General features: G+C 34.2%; 2 protein-coding genes across 4 annotated transcripts; both read right to left on the bottom strand.

Annotated features, from left to right (window-relative positions):
* Window positions 1–673: 673 nt before the first annotated feature.
* On the bottom strand, window positions 674–2126 carry LOC11411657 (xyloglucan endotransglucosylase/hydrolase protein 2). The gene is made up of 4 exons (XM_003595499.1): window positions 1949–2126; window positions 1500–1600; window positions 1158–1354; window positions 674–1049 (listed from the first exon to the last, which is right to left on the bottom strand). Exons 1-4 carry the CDS (start codon window positions 2124–2126, stop codon window positions 674–676), a joined length of 852 nt encoding a protein of 283 aa, XP_003595547.1.
* A 10449-nt stretch (window positions 2127–12575) lies between these two features.
* LOC25486714 (pentatricopeptide repeat-containing protein At1g03540) lies at window positions 12576–15548 on the bottom strand. 3 transcript variants are annotated; one of them, XM_024775805.2, is made up of 3 exons: window positions 13228–15548; window positions 13104–13142; window positions 12576–13016 (listed from the first exon to the last, which is right to left on the bottom strand). In XM_024775805.2, the coding sequence occupies exon 1, from the start codon at window positions 15520–15522 to the stop codon at window positions 13684–13686; it is 1839 nt and encodes a 612-aa protein (XP_024631573.1). In that variant the 5' UTR covers window positions 15523–15548; the 3' UTR covers window positions 12576–13016; window positions 13104–13142; window positions 13228–13683. The 3 variants fall into 3 exon arrangements, with proteins under 3 accessions (XP_024631573.1, XP_024631572.1, XP_024631571.1); XM_024775804.2 differs by having other exon boundaries at window positions 13104–15548; XM_024775803.2 differs by having other exon boundaries at window positions 12576–13142.
* Between the last annotated feature and the right edge of the window lie 1670 nt (window positions 15549–17218).

The raw sequence follows: 17218 nt of genomic DNA, 5'->3' as shown, positions 1-17218 counted from the left end.
ACATTATTGTTCTAGTTTGACCAATTATTGTTCTAGTTTTTTTTTTTTGCAAAGAATTTATACAATTATCGTTCTAGTTAGAAGTATAACAAAAATCAACCTATTAAAGTTGTTTAAAAAAAATAATATCAACCTGTTAAACTATTTTTGAAGGAAACTTATTAAACTATAATGACAAATCATAAAAACCATTTAAATATCATATTAGCAGCACGGACTCCTACACTGATATTTTTTTTGAAAGATCCTACACTGATTTATTATAACATAATCAAAACTTATACCACAATAAAAAAATTATATATAAAAATTTATAAATAATTACTTAAAAATAATTTAAGTAGTGTAGATATCATTTTTTTAAAATTACAAAAAAGACCGAAGCCCAACTATAGGTATCATTTGAAGTCACTATACTTTAATATGAATTAATCATAACAAGGATAATAATTCATTGATTAATAATAACAATTTTGTAAACGTGTTCTACTTATAAGAAATAATTCATCCATTAAATCATTCTTGTGAAGAAACCATACACAATAATATTTTTTTCGACCGAACTCAGATTACTAGGGCTTTTTTCCTCTGGAAAACCGTAGGGTTAAACCAAAAAAGTTCAACAATTTCCATGTATAATTTATTCTATAGTACAATTCTCTCACATCTAGAATTAGTTTAGATGTAAACCTTGACACTCAAGATTTTCTGGCTGTTTAGTACAATAATCATATATTAAATACTTGCTTCGCACATTATTGTAAGCTTGCTTTTGATCAAAGTTAAGCTCCCAATAATTTTCAGTATTCCACCAATACCTAAAGGAATTACATTGTTCGATATTAGGGTTTTGGGATTGACAAGCATTGATGCCAAATCCTCTATAGTGAGCTTCAAAGGGTGCTTCATTCCAATTGATTGGAACTCCACCAGAGCCCCATGGACTACTCCATATTGTTGCATAAATCTTCATTGCTTGTGTTGGATAGCTTCCTCCTTTATCTGTGTTATTCTTGAACACTCTAATTGGGATGTTATCCACAAAAAATCTGATACAAAAAAACAAAAATGACATGTAAATACTTGAAAGTTATATATTTTTCGACGGATATAAGGCAAGGAAAAGAGAGAATAAGAATGATATAATTATTACGTACACTAATTGTTTTTCGTTCCAAAGAAACGTATAATCATGAAAATCTGCAGTGGGATCAAACCAAAATTGAAATTGTTGCTCCCTACCACCTTGCCCATTAGTAAAAATGTTTGTGTGCAGTATATGAGATCTTTCCTTATTTCCACCTAAAAATTCAAAGTCAATTTCATCTCGAGTAGGTCCATCAACTGAAATCAACTGCAACAAAAAAAATAAAAATGGGAAACAATAATAAGATTATTTAAATATAATGCGTAAATTAATACTATGAATTAAAATAAACTCAGTGTATATATGTGCAAGACTAAAACCACAAATAAGATAAATATATTAGAAAAAATACATAGAAGGTTGTGATCACTTCCGTAGAATCATTTTGAGGCAGCTTAATTTTCATGTTAAACCATCCAGAGCTATATTTATGTATAGACTGAAAACCAGAACCTATGAGACATAAACAATTGTTAGATTTTCTCTTTTATAAAGATATAGAATCAATTTGTTAAATAATCTTAATGCCTTAAAATTATAATTAATATTGTCATATATCTGTTATCTCACATGACTGTGTATATATCATATCACTATAAAAAGTCAACAATAAAGATTAGATAGGTATAATTTTTTTTTCATGCATTATTAAATTTGACATCGCTAACACTTAGTGACGATTTGTGAAAAAAAAAAAACATAATGAAGAAATTTACATTTTTTGGTGCTTGAATTTTTGTTGGCAATATAACTTTTTTTAATAGGTAGAATTTGTGTACGAACATATATTCTACATATTACCTGATTCTTGATTCAATGTAAGTTGAACTTCCCGACTTTGGTTGAGAATTTGCATATTTTCTTGCCCCCATAAAGGAGCATAGTTTTGCATGAATGGAACATTGTCCCAATCAACACCTTTGACGTTTAATGGACCAAGAAGAAAAACTATAAGAAAAGATAGTGGTGAAAGACACATTATTTTTTTTAATATGAAAAATTGTTTAATTGAGCTTGATTATGAGGTATTCATTTGTTGTGCGTGGAGTGTATACATATATATAAGACCTGTTTAATGTCTAGGTTAAAAGAATATTAATTACTAATTTATTTCTATAAAATATAAAAATTTGAAATCTGATAAAATATAAAATTAAATTGATATTAGATTAAAAAAGTAATAATAATAAATTCATTTAAATTACAATATTAAAAATAAATTATTATATACTTTGACCAAAAAATAAAATTAATATAAAAAAAAGTTTGAATATGAATTTAAACTTTTAACACATTAAGTAATTATATTTTTTAGATCAACTAATATATATAATAGAATTATATATTTACTCATCTAAAAAAATAAATACTTGATAATGATATGTGGGTAAACTGTCCATTCAAGAATCGTTGAGTTTCGTTGAGTTTTGTTGATGAATGATGAGATTCAAATTGTGACCAGTGCCGAGTGTACCAGCCTGTTTTTTGCTAAAATTATCTTAATTATTTATTATGTGTGATTATATGCGCTTGTGTGTGACTATTTGTATCTGTGTGTATTTTATTTGTGATTAGTGAATTTTTGGCCTAGAAGAGTATTTTAGTCATTTTTAGACTTAGGGGTATTTTGATCATTTGTTGAGCAAGGGTAAATTAGTCATTTTTATTAAGAGGGTTATTTTTGGTGGTTTGGGTGAGAATAATTATTTTTACTAAGTTAATAGTGAGTTTGAGTAATTATTTAGAGACGGTAATTATTCGGTATTTTGACAGTTTAAGTGAGTAGTAACTTTTGAGAATTAGTTGGTAAGAATGTTTAGCCCATTATGACAATTAGAAACCTAACCCAATTAAAATGTGATATATAAGCATAACTCTTACTTTAAGATAATTAGGTTAAACCTTCGTTATTTCATTTCACAAAAACATAAGAGGTAGAGAGAGAAAGTAGATCAAGAGGATAGAAGACCAGGCTAGAGAGAGAGCTTGAGGTTTGAAGAGCTAAGAGCTAAAGTGAAGCAGAAGTTAGGATTCTTGAAGACTAGAGGTAAGAGGGATGATTCCTTTTCATAATTAAGCTATAATCTCTTATTTTCAATTATGGGTTTAACTACTTTTGTGTTAATTGTGACTATTGTGATTTTTGAATGATGAAATTTGTGCTCCTAATTCAAGTGAATTTGTGGGTATGATAAACTTCATGAAATTGTTGTGTTATGTGCTTAAACTTCATGGTTGTTGTTGTTGTTGTTAAGTTGTTTTGATGATTTTTGATTAATTGAGTGTAAATCATGAATTGGTGAGTGATTGTTGTTGAAACATGTTTGAATTCACTTCATGAATGTTTTTATGTTGATGGGGTTTAAATTGGTGTGGTTGTTTGTGAAATTTGAATGAAAATTGAGAAAATTATGGGTTTTGGTAAATAATGAACATCATGATGATTTTGGTGAAAATTACTGTCAAACTCGCCCAGCGAGTGGCAGCTCACCATGACGAGTTGCCTAGTGACAGCAACCCTAGATTTTGGCGTTCCGAGCCTTTTGGGTGTTTCTCGGACACCTCTAAGTGTTCCTTTTGATGTGTTTGACTACTGTCTTGCTTTATAAACATGGGATAACCTCTTTTACTTGGATTGTAATTGATTTTGTGAATCAAATCGAAAACTTTTAGAAAAATGTTCAAGAACAACAATTTTTTGAAACTTGTTTTTCTCAAATGGTAGGGTTAGGGTTGTTTACTGTAACCTTGATTTATAAAAATGGTTTGGATGATAATCATGAGCTTTAACTTGGTTTTACTTTGAAAATTGGAATTCTTTTCGAAAAATGATAAAATGAGACGAACTTAGTGGAATTTTGAAATTAATCGGACTTGGCATATGATGCTTATATGCATATGCTACTGTGATCATATGTGAGTAGTGTATATGCTTGGTTGGAGTGTTTGACCATGTTTACCTTGTTTTGTGGAATTACTTAGAAAATGTAGAAAGCGGTGAAAATAGACGAACGTTGTTAAAATGTGGTTTCATGACCGGATAACTTGCAAATGGTTTTACCTTCATGATAACATGATAGAATAAGATTGAGTCAATGAAGATTGCGTGTCAAAAATGATGAATGACATAATGTGGTTAGTTGTCTTTCTTTTATGTAAAATGTGATTGTTAAAAGGTGATGTTTCCTTGAAGTGATAGTTATTGATGATTATTCTTTGGTGATTTTAATTTGATGAATTGATGATGACTCTTGTTGAATTATAACTTATGAATTATGAAGTGAAGGTGTATCTTTTGGCGATGACTAATTGATGAATGTTTGGTGATAAATATGATTATGTTTTGATGTTTACTTATGATGATGTTGATGATGATTTGTTATGTATGGATTGTAATTACTTGACGATGCAAATGAGGTGTTAATTAATGGTGAGAATCACAAAGATGGGATATATATATTATATAATGATGTAAATTATATAACGATGATGAGTTTTTAGTCATGCATTGTCGAGTCATTACTTGAAGTCAATGCATTCATTGAGTATGTAATCACGAAGATGGGAGAATGAATCGATATATTCGATTGTATCCAAATTAATCACGAAGATGGAAATCACGATGATGGGTGGATTATTCGATAATATTACCTCCGATGTCCAAAATTTGGTACCACATGTATCTAGAGAAGAGTCTAGAACATTGCATGCATTTGAATACTTGGTGAGTCGTGTCATAATTGAATATGTGACTTGGTGAATTTGGGCATTGGTGAAATTCGGTGAACGTTGTGATTATGTGAATTGTGTGAAGATGTGTGCATGTTGATATTTGATATTTTGGTGATGCTTGTGTACTTGGTGATTTTAATTGATGATGTTTATTTTGGTGATAATAATAAGCGTGAATTACATGTATATGATTTGATGATTTCTTTGGTGTCGATGACTTCTTTACCTAAACTTTGGAAATGAAGGACTGTAGTTGTTAAGTCGATTAGGCAAGGGTTTAGATGACATATATGATTGGTGTGAATTAGATGATTTGTATATATTATGATAATATGTACTTTATGTAAAATGAATAGAGTGACATGTAGGATTATAATTCCTAAATGATGAGATTAGTGTAGTTTGATTATTAGGCTAAATAAGAAATGAGGTGAGAAATTCTTATATTGATCGGTGTTGTTAGGCGATAAGCTTGTGATGATAATGTTGATTAAGAATGAATATGTTGATATGATATGATAGTGGAAATATAATATCCATGTGGAATTAGTATTCTAAGAATGTTAAGTATGTATATGTGTTATGCACAAATCCTTTAATGCTTATGTTTGATTGTACTTTAATTATGAGATGTGAACTAACCCACATTGGTCGTTTGGTTGACTGTCTGCCTTATTCTTATGAATAGGTAGACGACGTGTAGGAGCAGTTTGCTTTACTTGGTGAGTTGCTTGAGGATAGCTTGGATCTACCTCGTCTACTGCTTTTGGTGTCTTAGTCTCTAGGGCTCCGAGTAGGTGTCAGTCTTTGGTGTTTACCTTTATTATGACTATTGAGGATTTTTGAGACTATGTATTGATGATGGTATGTGTAGTATGTTGACATGGCTATTTTGGAGATTTTCATTTAACTGTTGACGAAATGTGATGATATTATATTCCGCTGCGATGTTTTTGAGAAAAATTAATTATGCATGTTTAAACTTATAGAAGAAGTAGCATCTAGATCCTTTGTATAATTGTATTATTTGCGTGATTTATCGCTTTAAGCGTTTAAAGTGTTACACCGAGTGTCTGTCTTGTCACATATTATTGTGTGCGCATTAAAGAGTTCCATGGTAGGGGGGCATAATTGTCGACAATTCTCACAAAGAGAAAATATATTTTCAAAGAAGAGAAAATCTCCCTTTGAAAAGGAGGAGGAAAGTCGTATTTGTCATTGATCAGTCAAATCAAAACATGATGAAAGTGAATTGTAACAAATTCCAACAGAATTTGAAAGGGGCTCTCAAAATTTCTCTCAGTCGTCAGTTAGCTTATCTCTATTCACATTGTCAAAACGGCTTTCCCGGTTAGTTTACGGCCGGTTCTAACGAGCTTTGAGCTTTATTGAACTGGGTTAAAATTCCCTCTATAAAAATACTGAAGGTGAAAAACACAAGAAGGGGGGGGGGGGGGGGGGTTGAATTGTGTTTTCTTTTTCTCTTAAAAATTACTTCTTCTGATAAAACTTCAGAAGCAGTTTGATTGCTTCTGATGAAATGATCAGAGTCAGATTGCAGCGGAAAAGAACAGAGCAGAGAAAAGAAAGACAAAGACACAGGCAGTTATCCTGGTTCCTTCCACAACACGGAAGTAGTCCAGTCCCCCTTGCACTTCCAAGGAGATTTCACTATAATCACAAGATTACAACTGCTCAATACTTTCTAAGTATGAGACTTCACAAAACTATGCTCAAGCACACACGCAAGAGTCTTCCAATGCTCAAGCACTAAGCAAGAGACTTCTAATGCTCAAGCACGCAGGCGAGAGAATTGAGTTTGAATTGAACACTTGATATACAATCAGTGGTGTTCACAATACAATACAGAAAAGACTCTAGACTTTGAATTTCTAAGATGTATCAAATCAGTGCAGAAATTCAGTGTGCTTTGTAGAATCAAATTGACAGAGTTTTGGCGCTTTTAAACTTGTGTATCTCTATATTTTATCTTCAAGTCTTCACTCCTTTATATAGAGGCGTGAAAGAGACGTTGAGATAATCAGCACGTCTAAAGAGTCGTTTGAAATCCTTTGATTATCCACCAGTGATCCTTTGCCTGATTTGGGTGTAGTCCTTTGAAGAATAAACTTCAAATTCATTCCCATCTTGAGTGTACAATTCTGCAGGCATGGCTGTTGTTTTGTCTTGTAGCGTAGACAGAAAACAGAGTAGTGGAGGTAGTGGTTGTACACTTGTACTTTGTCAACTCTATTAACGAGAGACAAGAGCTCAGTGCTATCCATATATCCGTTGATACCTCCCTTTCAATTCTTCGTTCTTCTTTGATAAGACTGAATTGAGAATCAGCTACTTTGAATCTTCAGTTTGATTAAAGGATCAAATGTAGCTTCTGGTGAAGATATTGCTTCTGATGAAAACTTTTGCTTCTGATGACTTTCTGCTTCTGATGACGTCATCTCTTCAGGAGCAGTTTAGCTTCAGGAGCAGTTTTCTTCAGATGCTCAGAATTTCTTTTTCTTTCCATTGTTCTTCCAAGACCTATTGAAATAACTTGAGTAGCCTTTGGTCCTGTACACTTGAACAATTATTAGTAATAACCAATTGACAATTTTTAATACCTTGTTATCATCAAAACTTAATAAGGTTCATTGTGAAACACATTTTGTTCCAACAAATACAAGACTATTACTATTTCCATCCTTAGCTATTCTCATGCGCCCTGCAAAAATGACAAAAATACCTCTGGTTCGGATTATATAATCTGAACCAGATTGTTAGCATTTTTCGGATTATAAAATTCGAATTAATTTGAACTGTGATCTTTAGTGTTGTATTTGATGTCAAAGGTCTTTGCTGAATATCGTATAATCCCCGCATAAGCTATAAAGCAACTGCAGAGATTATATGAACGGTCAACAATGACCAAGATACCATAAACACTCCTAAAAAACTATTTTTTTTTAAGAAAAAAGGTGAAGTGAAGAATGAAGAAATTTGATGAAGATGGAAGACTATTTATAGCCTTAAACAAGTCCTAGATTATAACTACAGTCAAATAAAGCGTTTTCCACCTTCCAACCATCCAAAAATTCATTAAACACACCACAAACCGTCCAAATCTTTGGATGAAACGCCACCATCCAAAAAAACTGAATGTATTCGAATTATATAATCTGAAATTGCGTAGAACTAGTAGATTTAATTTAATTAATATGAACTCAAATCATTAGTGTTCCAACCCAACAAGGTTGGAGAGGACACTCTATCATGTACTAGACTTGGATGTAAAAAAAAAAATACACTTCAATACATTATTTATTTGAAATAGGTTACAAAAACACCACAAGAATGCTCCAAGATCCCTATAGAACTCCTAAACCTATATAAACCAAGAAAACAATATGGCTCCAAAATTGCTGCCAGCCTGCCCTCATAACTGATGACTGTGAAAGCAGCAATAAAACTTCCAGAGCACTTCCACTATGGATACTAAACACTGACTAGGAAGTTGTTACCAGAACAATTAATAGCAGTAAAATGGTTAATTGCACCAAGACCTCTACACGAGACAAGCACCATCTCTATCACAGAAAACTTGTGATTTGTTGTTGTTGTCATCATCGTTTGTTGAAAAATTACAAGTTTTTCAATTTTAATAGGTGTTACTTCTATAGGGATGAAGAAAAACGGGTTTTCAAAGCTTAATGGAAAACTCCGGCGCCTTCGAAAGTGGTGGCGTTTGCTTGGAGGGCTCTTCTTAATCGATTACCAACTAAAGTTAACGTTGCTTGGCGGAATGTCATATCTCCGGATCAATCCATTCTTTGTGGGCTTTGTGATAGGAGGGAAAAATCGTCCTTACACCTCTTCCTCCATTGTGATTTGGCAAGCTCGGTTTGGTTGTTGTTAATGTCGTGGCTAGATGATTTCTTTCTAACCCCTCCGAATCTTTTCGTTCATTGGGAGTGTTGGGGAGGTTGGGAAAGGAATAAAATCATTAAAAAGGGCCGTTGGCTTATTTGGCTCTCAACGTTATGGGTGTTGTGGAAAGTCCGGAACGATAAGATTTTCAATGGGAGAAGTTATGTGGTGGGGTATTGTCTTGGAGGTGGATCTTGAGTAGGACGCATATTCCGATTTGTCTTTTTTATAAGTGGAGTTGGAACCCGATATTGTGTCTCGGCAGGGTAGGTAGGAGGTAGGCGCGCAGCTGCTGGCAGGGGTTTTTTATCAACTGGTTTGAATGCTGTCTGCGGTTTGCTGCTGTTTTTTTGGCAGGTCTGTTATGGTTTTTCTGCTGCTGTTTGGGCAGTTCCTGGCTGGGCAGGTGCGCTGGTTTTGTTGTCAGCCAGTCTGATATTGTTTGAGGATTGCTTTTTAGGCCCCCTCAATATCTCTTTAGACCCCCTAAAAATACAAAAATAACCTTTATACGACTTCCGGTAGATAAATACCGGTAGTTCATTTTAATTTTTCTCATTTTGCACCTCCGGTATGTACATACCGAAGGCACATTTTCAAACTGTTGGAATTATTAAATTGAAAACATTCGCAGTATTTTTTGTACACTTAGACCTTTTGCAATTGCAACCTCTTTTGTGTCTTAGGTCCATTGGCATCATCAGTACTTGTTTTCTTCCTATATAGAGCAATGCAATATTTGGTAAAACTAGCAAACATGTAAAGAATAAAAATTATGACCTATGAGAAAGATCATGATGACTAAATTTTTCCTGGAGGTGCTAGAATGGTTGAATTCCTCAGCATTTGCAGGGCTTACTTTCCTCTTATAAGGTGCGTTTTCCGGATATACGTCGATGGTTTTTGTCAAGATAAGAGACTCGGAAGTGAAAGAATCTGCAACTACTGAAGCATCAGTTTCATGGCTCTCATTCCTAGTATCAATAAAAGATTGACCAATGACCATCCATATTGAACGGAGTTAAGGATCTTGTCACGTTTTCCACTATATGCAAACTTATAGAAGATTTGGACCCCGGTAAACCATCTGATAATTTCATACATGTAGTTGAAAATGTGCCTTCGGTATGTACATACCGGAGGTGCAAAATGAGAAAAATTAAAATGAACTACCGGTATTTATCTACCGGAAGTCGTATAAAGGTTATTTTTGTATTTTTAGGGGGCCTAAAGAGATATTGAGGGGGCCTAAAAAGCAATCCTCATATTGTTTTGGGCTGTTCGGGAGTGAGGCAGTGGTATGCTTGACTCATGCAAGTATATTTCAGCCTCATTGTTTGAGGCCATTTGTGGCGGCTCTTTGGTGCTTAGGTGTTCGCGGCATCTTTTATGTAATTGTTCTTTCTTTTTTCCGTGAGTCTTTTTCTGCGTCTTGCATATTCTCGACGTGAATAATATTTGCCATTTCAAAAAAAAAAAAAAAAGGTGTTACTTCTGTTTCTTTGGTATATTAATTCTTTATCTTGATTATTATCCAAATATTTTATAAAGAAAAATGAGATCGATTTTGCCAAACATTAAAAAGACACAATAAAATTTAAAACTATAAATTTAGGCCCCGTTTGTTATAATTTTTTTTTTAAATAGATTTTTGTAGTGTAACATGTTTTTGTTAAAGTTTTTTTAAAAAAGAAATTTTTAAGAAAAGTTTCAAATAAAAAATCGGTTTGAATAACTTATCTTAAAATGTCATTCTAGATATTTCATCATTTTGTTATAATTTTTTTATACTAAAATTTTGAAAAAATCTTTAAGAAAAACTATTTCAAATAGCTTTTCATAAAAATCATTTTTGAAATATATCATTTTAAAAAAATATGCGAGTTTTACTATGTAAAATCTCGAACAATGAATATTTAGGTTAGTGAATGTCAAAATATCTTTTTTAATTTATAACAAATGAGTTTGAAATAACTTATACTATTTTTGAGTAAATTTCCAAAAAAAACTATTTAAAAAAATACAAAGGAAAATCCATTTTTTTTAGAATCTATAACAAACAGGCCTTCAAACGAAGGAAGTAACAATGATGCCTCTCAAGTCACATTACACTGCAAGCTTCAATTGCATTTACATTCCACCTACAATTTCATTGTAATTTGCACTTCACTTCAATTTCAGTTTCATCTAGTTAGTTAGGACAGTTACGTGTAGCTGGCATTTCTCTCTTGTATATAAAGATAAGAGAATGTTAACCAGTGCCCTAGGGGCATTGGTTAAACACCAAATGAAGTAAGTTTTCATTAAAAAGTAATGTAATTATTACTTAATAAAAGTGACACTTTATATTTCCAAGACAGAAAATTCTATGTATAGATTCCATAAAGATATTATCTTGTACTTCCCTATTCATTCATGAGAAATCAATCTCAATCTGCTTTCAAAAGGCTATCATGCTTGCTTCGGCTCTGCAATATCGCAGGCAGAGTTTATCCTTGCACATTCATATTCATCATGTTCTTATCCTTTCATTCAGAGAATCGTAATCATGGTGAGAAATAACAATAATGCTTAGAATTCAAATAATCAAAATCAAGGTCTTGATCCGTACTATTATGTACATTCTTCTGAAAATCCTACTTCACTGTGTGTGACACTACCATTATCTGGAGATAATTACCATGGTGAGATATGACATAATATTGAAACATGTTAGAAGAAGCATAGTTCTCCACCAATTTTTGGCCGCAGAAATTCCTAAACTAATCTTGTCGATGCTGAGGAATCAAAAGGAAAGTCAGCAGTAGGATCTTCCATCATGAATGAAGAAGATGGAGCAATGACTTTGACTAAAGATTAGTACTAAACTTGATGACATACTTGAGAAGAACACAGTTGACACCAAGTATTCAACAAATATGATCAAAGGAAACAGTGGAACTACATACATGAAAGGTAACTCCTGTTTTAATAGGATTTAACTATTCTTTTAATTAATAATTTAAGTAATAATATAAAAAAGATAAAAGTAATAAAATATAATAGTTTAAACGAAACGTAAAAATGGAAGGAATAAAAGCCAGTTCATACTAATGTATCTGCTTTTCTATTGTGTGTAATGATATATCTATTTAGTTGCATAGATATACGCTCTGATAGATATACTACTGACTCTAATAATCAAACTTACCAAACCTGTTTGTTCCTCATAGTCCCATACAGTTTCACACACACACACACACACACATATATGTTTAAAAAAATCGGGGGAAAATATAGCAAGGAAATTCTCACTGTAACTAAAAATCAGAGAAGTATAGAGAGGATAAAGCACTTCATTTATCTATTTTTTTACAGAGGATAAATCACCTCATAAGTCATGGAATGGTGAAACTGCACCCCATCCCACATCTGCTCCAAAGGCACACGTCCCAAGATTATATAGTCCCATACCCAGATATGAATCTGGTGCAATAATTGAAAACCAAATCAGAGATCAAATCAGTGAAGCCTTTGGGTCATGCTTTAAATTGGTGTGATCGGCACAACCATGATTGAACCGGATGACAAATAAATAAATATTAAATTAAAAATAAACAAAGAGAAAAAAATACAAAAATTAAGAACTGGTTGAACCAGCTGCGATTGAAACCGGTTCAAACAAACTAATTAAAGGCCAGATCAAACAAACAAGAGAAGTATTCAGTTTCCAGTTCATCCCGTTGGTCTTGTCCAATTTTTTAAACATTGAGATTCCAATGACTAAACGATATCAGGCATTCAAAATTCGAACACGCAAATAAGCATCTGTATTAGGGAAGGGTAAAGAGAAATTTCTCATAATTCTCGAGACAAAATCAGTAATTAGTATTAAAAGAAAACTAAATTTTGGGATGAAGAACAAATATGCAGAGCAAGCTGTCTGAAAGCCTTTCCAACCTCAGATTGAGAGACGCCATGTTGACTTAAAAGGATCTGCTAGAGAACATAAAAAATCCTAACCCTTTTGTGCTTCCTTTCTCTGCAACTCAATTGCATCCATGACCATTAATTACCACCAAGAACCCCATTTCCAGAAGCAGCCATTCTAATCCTTCCTTCCCTTTTATATGCTTACCAATTTTGAGCGTGTATCTTCTCATGTACTCCTTCCCTTTCCTTGTCCACCGCGACTGAGGGACTGCTAAGAGGCTCTTTGCATCATCAAGCAGTCCTAACTCAACCCACAGATACAAACAAGAATAAAACTCGGTTTGCTAGAATTTGTAAAGAAAGAATAGTTTGCACCTAAGTAACCTACTTTGTGAAGAACTAGCAAGGGAAGTCATTCTCCTCAGTTCTGCAATAATCAGACCATCTTAGTCATGAAAGCATGCAATTACACAAATAAGCTAAGATGATCAAGATGTAATAATTCTTTATACATTTCATCTGATTACGGCAGCCAATGAACTCTGCAGGCCTTATCACGGTGATCTCTCCAACCAGGCAGCAAAAAATTATTAGATGCTCACTTCAAGCTTCAATTGCAGTCAGTTTCGAATGAGAGTAAAAAGTTTTCTTTATTCACAGCACAATAGAATCTTTGAGTAATCTACATGAAGCTGATGCTTCTACTAGTTAAAGTGCTAGCTCAACATTGCCAAAAGGGAAAATATTATGTCATAAGCCATAACTTCCAATAACCTGTCAATTTCTATCAATCACGACACTGCTTCCCCCCATGCTATACTAGAATACTGAATTTGCAGCTGCATTGATAGCAACTGCAGCCACATTTGTTGCATTTATCTGAAATTTCAAAAGTCATAATCTAATTGCAACTATGACCACGGTTTAAATATTGGTCATCAAATAGGTTCCCACATGCTAGAAACACTTTATTCCATACAAACGTTTACATGAGAACCCTTCCGGTTTTGACTATCAATCCAGCTCTTACCAGCCATCTTCTTAACCCCTCTATCTTCCATCAACTTCCTGATCTCCAGAGCATCATCCCACCGGCCAACTTCTCTGTAGATGTTATTAAGCAGAACATAACTCAAATGGAAGTCAGGCTCCAATTCAATCATCTTCCTTGCGACGCGTTCGGCAGTTCTATAATCGGAACACTTAGTACAAGCTCCAAGAAGAGCTGCCCAAAGTGATTTATCGTATCTGCAATCTGCATTCTCCAACAAACACTCGGCCTCGTCTATAAACCCGGCACGCCCCAACAAATCAATCATGCAATTATAATGTTCCACGACAGGCTTAATCCCATATTCTCCCATCAAAGTAAAAACCTTTCTTCCTTCATCAACCAAACCCGCATGACTACAAGCAAAAAGAACCGCAACAAAAGTGATGGAATCAGGTTTAATCCCTTCCTTAATCATATCTTCAAACAACGCTAATGCCTCAACCCCTCTTCCATTCTGCGCAAACCCACTGACCATCGAGTTCCAAGTGATCAAATTCCTAACCTCCATACTTGCAAACATTGTACATGCAAAATCAACCATACCACATTTAGCATACAAATCAACCAATGCAGACTCAATGATAACGTCTTTCGATCCACCTTTCCTCACATACATACAATGAACCTCCTTCCCATGATTCACCGCAGCCAACCCCGAACACGCGCGAAGAACAATCCCAAACGCGTAAAAATTCAAATCCCCCCTCTCCCTAACAAGATCAAGCACATTCTGATACTCCTTATTCTGACAATACACACCAAGCATTGCAGTCCAAGAAACATTATTCTTCTCATCACTCAACCTCTCAAACACAATCCTAGAATGTCTAACACACCCACATTTCCCATACATATCCAACAAACTACTCTCCACAACAACATTCCCCCCAAAACCTAAACCAACAACCTTCCCATGAACCTCCTTACCTTGCCTCAACAACCCTAAATTAGCACAAGCCGTCAAAATCGTCCCAAACGTATAACCATCCGGAACCACCCCACGAACCCTATTCATAACATAAAAAAACTTCAACGACTCCTTAAACATATCATTCCTTGTAAAACACGATATAATTGAAGTCCAACAAAACACATCATCTTTCACAAACAATTCATCAAACACCCTCCGTGCATCATCAACAGCGCGATTCCAACCATACATATCAATCAACGAACACGAAACAACAGTATTCCAATCAAACCCACGTGTTAAAACCATAGAATGAAAGCATCTCCCAAGGTTTACGTCATTTAACGCAGAACAAGCTTTGATAACAGAAGATAGAGTAAAAGCATTGGGTTGAACAGGAAATGCCAACATTTCGTAGAATAAAGATATCGATTGATGTGGCAGGTCGGAGCGAGTGTAACCGGAGATAAGTGAAGTCCATGAGATGACATCTTTGACGTGAAGTGAGTCGAAGAGATGACGGGCGTGAGATAAATGGGGGCCGGGGTTTAATTTAAAGTAAAGAGTAAGGAGGCTGTTGCCGACGAAGCGGTCGGAGTGGAGACCGGATTTGAGGACGTGAGCGTGGACGGAGGCGCCGTGGTGGAATGAGTTGGTTTTGACGGAGGTTTGAAGGAGGGAAGCGTAGATGACTGGTTTGAGTGAGAGGGTTGGTTGTGATGTGTTGAGGAGATGGATTGCGTGTGAGAGGGAACCGGTTTTTAGGTGGTGGAGGATTTCAGAGTCGGTGGAGATGAAACTGTGAGTTTGCTTCACGGGGAGGTGGTGGTGGAGCTTCTTCATGGAACTCTCAAACAAATTGCTACTGTTTTTTGTGTTTTTGTTCTATGGCAAAATAAGAGTTTTTTTTTCTTCTTTTTTTTCTTCTTTTTTCGCACCGGTTTTCGACCCACCAAAGGCGGGCGATTAATTCGGCTCATGCGTAGAGGCATGCGCATTAGCCAATATTATGGCTCCTTGCCACTGGAGCCCAAGCAACTTGGTCATTTAACTATAGCAAATTACACTCACCTACCTATTTCTTTGAACACCCCTCAAGTTTAAAAATATGAAATTAACCTCCTTTATTTGTTTTGAAATTAACATATAGCTCTCTTGTATGTTAATGTCGTTAGTAGTCTGTTAACTTCTTTGCTGTAGTGGAAGCTTGTGTTAGCTTAGATGTTTATCACAATGGCAACTCTTTGAACGAGAATTTAGTTCCTCATTGAGAAAAATTACGCAATGGAGAAGTAAAATGTGACTAAATAAATGAATTAAAGCCATAATATTAGCAAACAATTCATCAATTAGTAAACACGAGTTTGATTATGAGTGGAACAATTTTTGACAAAATTTTGATTCGAATTGATAGTTTGACTTAAATTTTAGTCATAAGTACAAAAACCTTCGAATAGACTCCATCGGCACTTTGGAGAAGCTATGTCATCAATTCACCGCACATATCGTGCAAGGGAAGAACAAACCTTTATAAGACTACATCTAGAGATTCAATAAAGAAGCAGTTCAAGTTCGAGGAACAGATGAACCATTAAAAATCTACCTGTTAGACAAACCCTACTCTCTGAACAAGTTCCTAAACATGGCAAAGACGAACATCAAGTATGAAGAGAAGCTTCACGCTGACAACTTCACCAAAACGAGGAAGGAGGATCCTCAAGCTAAAACCTCCAAAAGACCCCTTCAAGAAAAGAAAAAAGAAAGAAAGCCTCAAAGAGAAGCTTGACGAGGACCTTTAAGCCGATTCAGTGAATATACATACACCCCTTGCGGTGTCGAGGGATCATAAACTTTCAAGAGTTTCACATCTGATGTAATATTATTATTTATTGGAATGAAATACATGAATAACTAGAAATCAATATTGGTACAAACCGTTTAAAAATAAATAAAAATAAACATATTGGTCCAAACTTTTAGTTTATTTTAACATCATCAAACAACCATTTTTCAAAGGCTTTGGATGTTAGAACTTTAACTTCATTGTCAAGGATATTGAAGTTAAGCTTGGACCTTTGAAGGTTGGTGTTGATCATGAAAATAGTGTAGAGACTGTTACCAAGAAAGATGATAGTGACACCAATATAAACTATGACAGTAACAGAAGTGCATAAGCTTCTAATGTTAGTTCAGCAAATAAATCTGAATTTATGTGACATCTTAACCATGCATACTGCAGAGAATACTGGAAAGAGGGAAGAAAGTGAACATAATCGCACTAAAATCACGGGCATTGAAGAAAGGATACATACATACGTACATACATACATACATGGACTGCAATAAGTTCTTACTTGGCAGCGTTATAGTTTAGTTCATATTTTCAAAGTTATTATATTGCTAAAACAAATTATAAGTTATAATAAGTAACTTTTGAGCTTAATTCAATCGTAGTTTAATATTAACTTGGGAGCTGACGGTATTTTTACAGAATACGTTCGATTAAATCAGAAGCTATTTATCTCTATTTACTTTTGTT

Source organism: Medicago truncatula, chromosome 2, assembly GCF_003473485.1.
Source record: "Medicago truncatula cultivar Jemalong A17 chromosome 2, MtrunA17r5.0-ANR, whole genome shotgun sequence".
NCBI classification, from domain to species: domain Eukaryota; kingdom Viridiplantae; phylum Streptophyta; class Magnoliopsida; order Fabales; family Fabaceae; genus Medicago; species Medicago truncatula.
The sequence above is the reverse complement of the archived record's forward strand: the minus strand, read 5'-3'. Positions and strand labels throughout refer to the sequence as shown.

Coding starts and splice junctions, on each gene's coding strand:
- LOC11411657 (XM_003595499.1), bottom strand. CDS start 2,126: ATGTGTCTTTCACCACTATCTTTTCTTATAGTTTTTCTTCTTGGTCCA. Junction 1,355..1,499: donor AAGTGATCACAACCTTCTAT/GTATTTTTTCTA, acceptor TTTTTGTTGCAG/TTGATTTCAGTTGATGGACC. Junction 1,050..1,157: donor TGGAACGAAAAACAATTAGT/GTACGTAATAAT, acceptor TTTTTGTATCAG/ATTTTTTGTGGATAACATCC.
- LOC25486714 (XM_024775804.2), bottom strand. CDS start 15,522: ATGAAGAAGCTCCACCACCACCTCCCCGTGAAGCAAACTCACAGTTTC.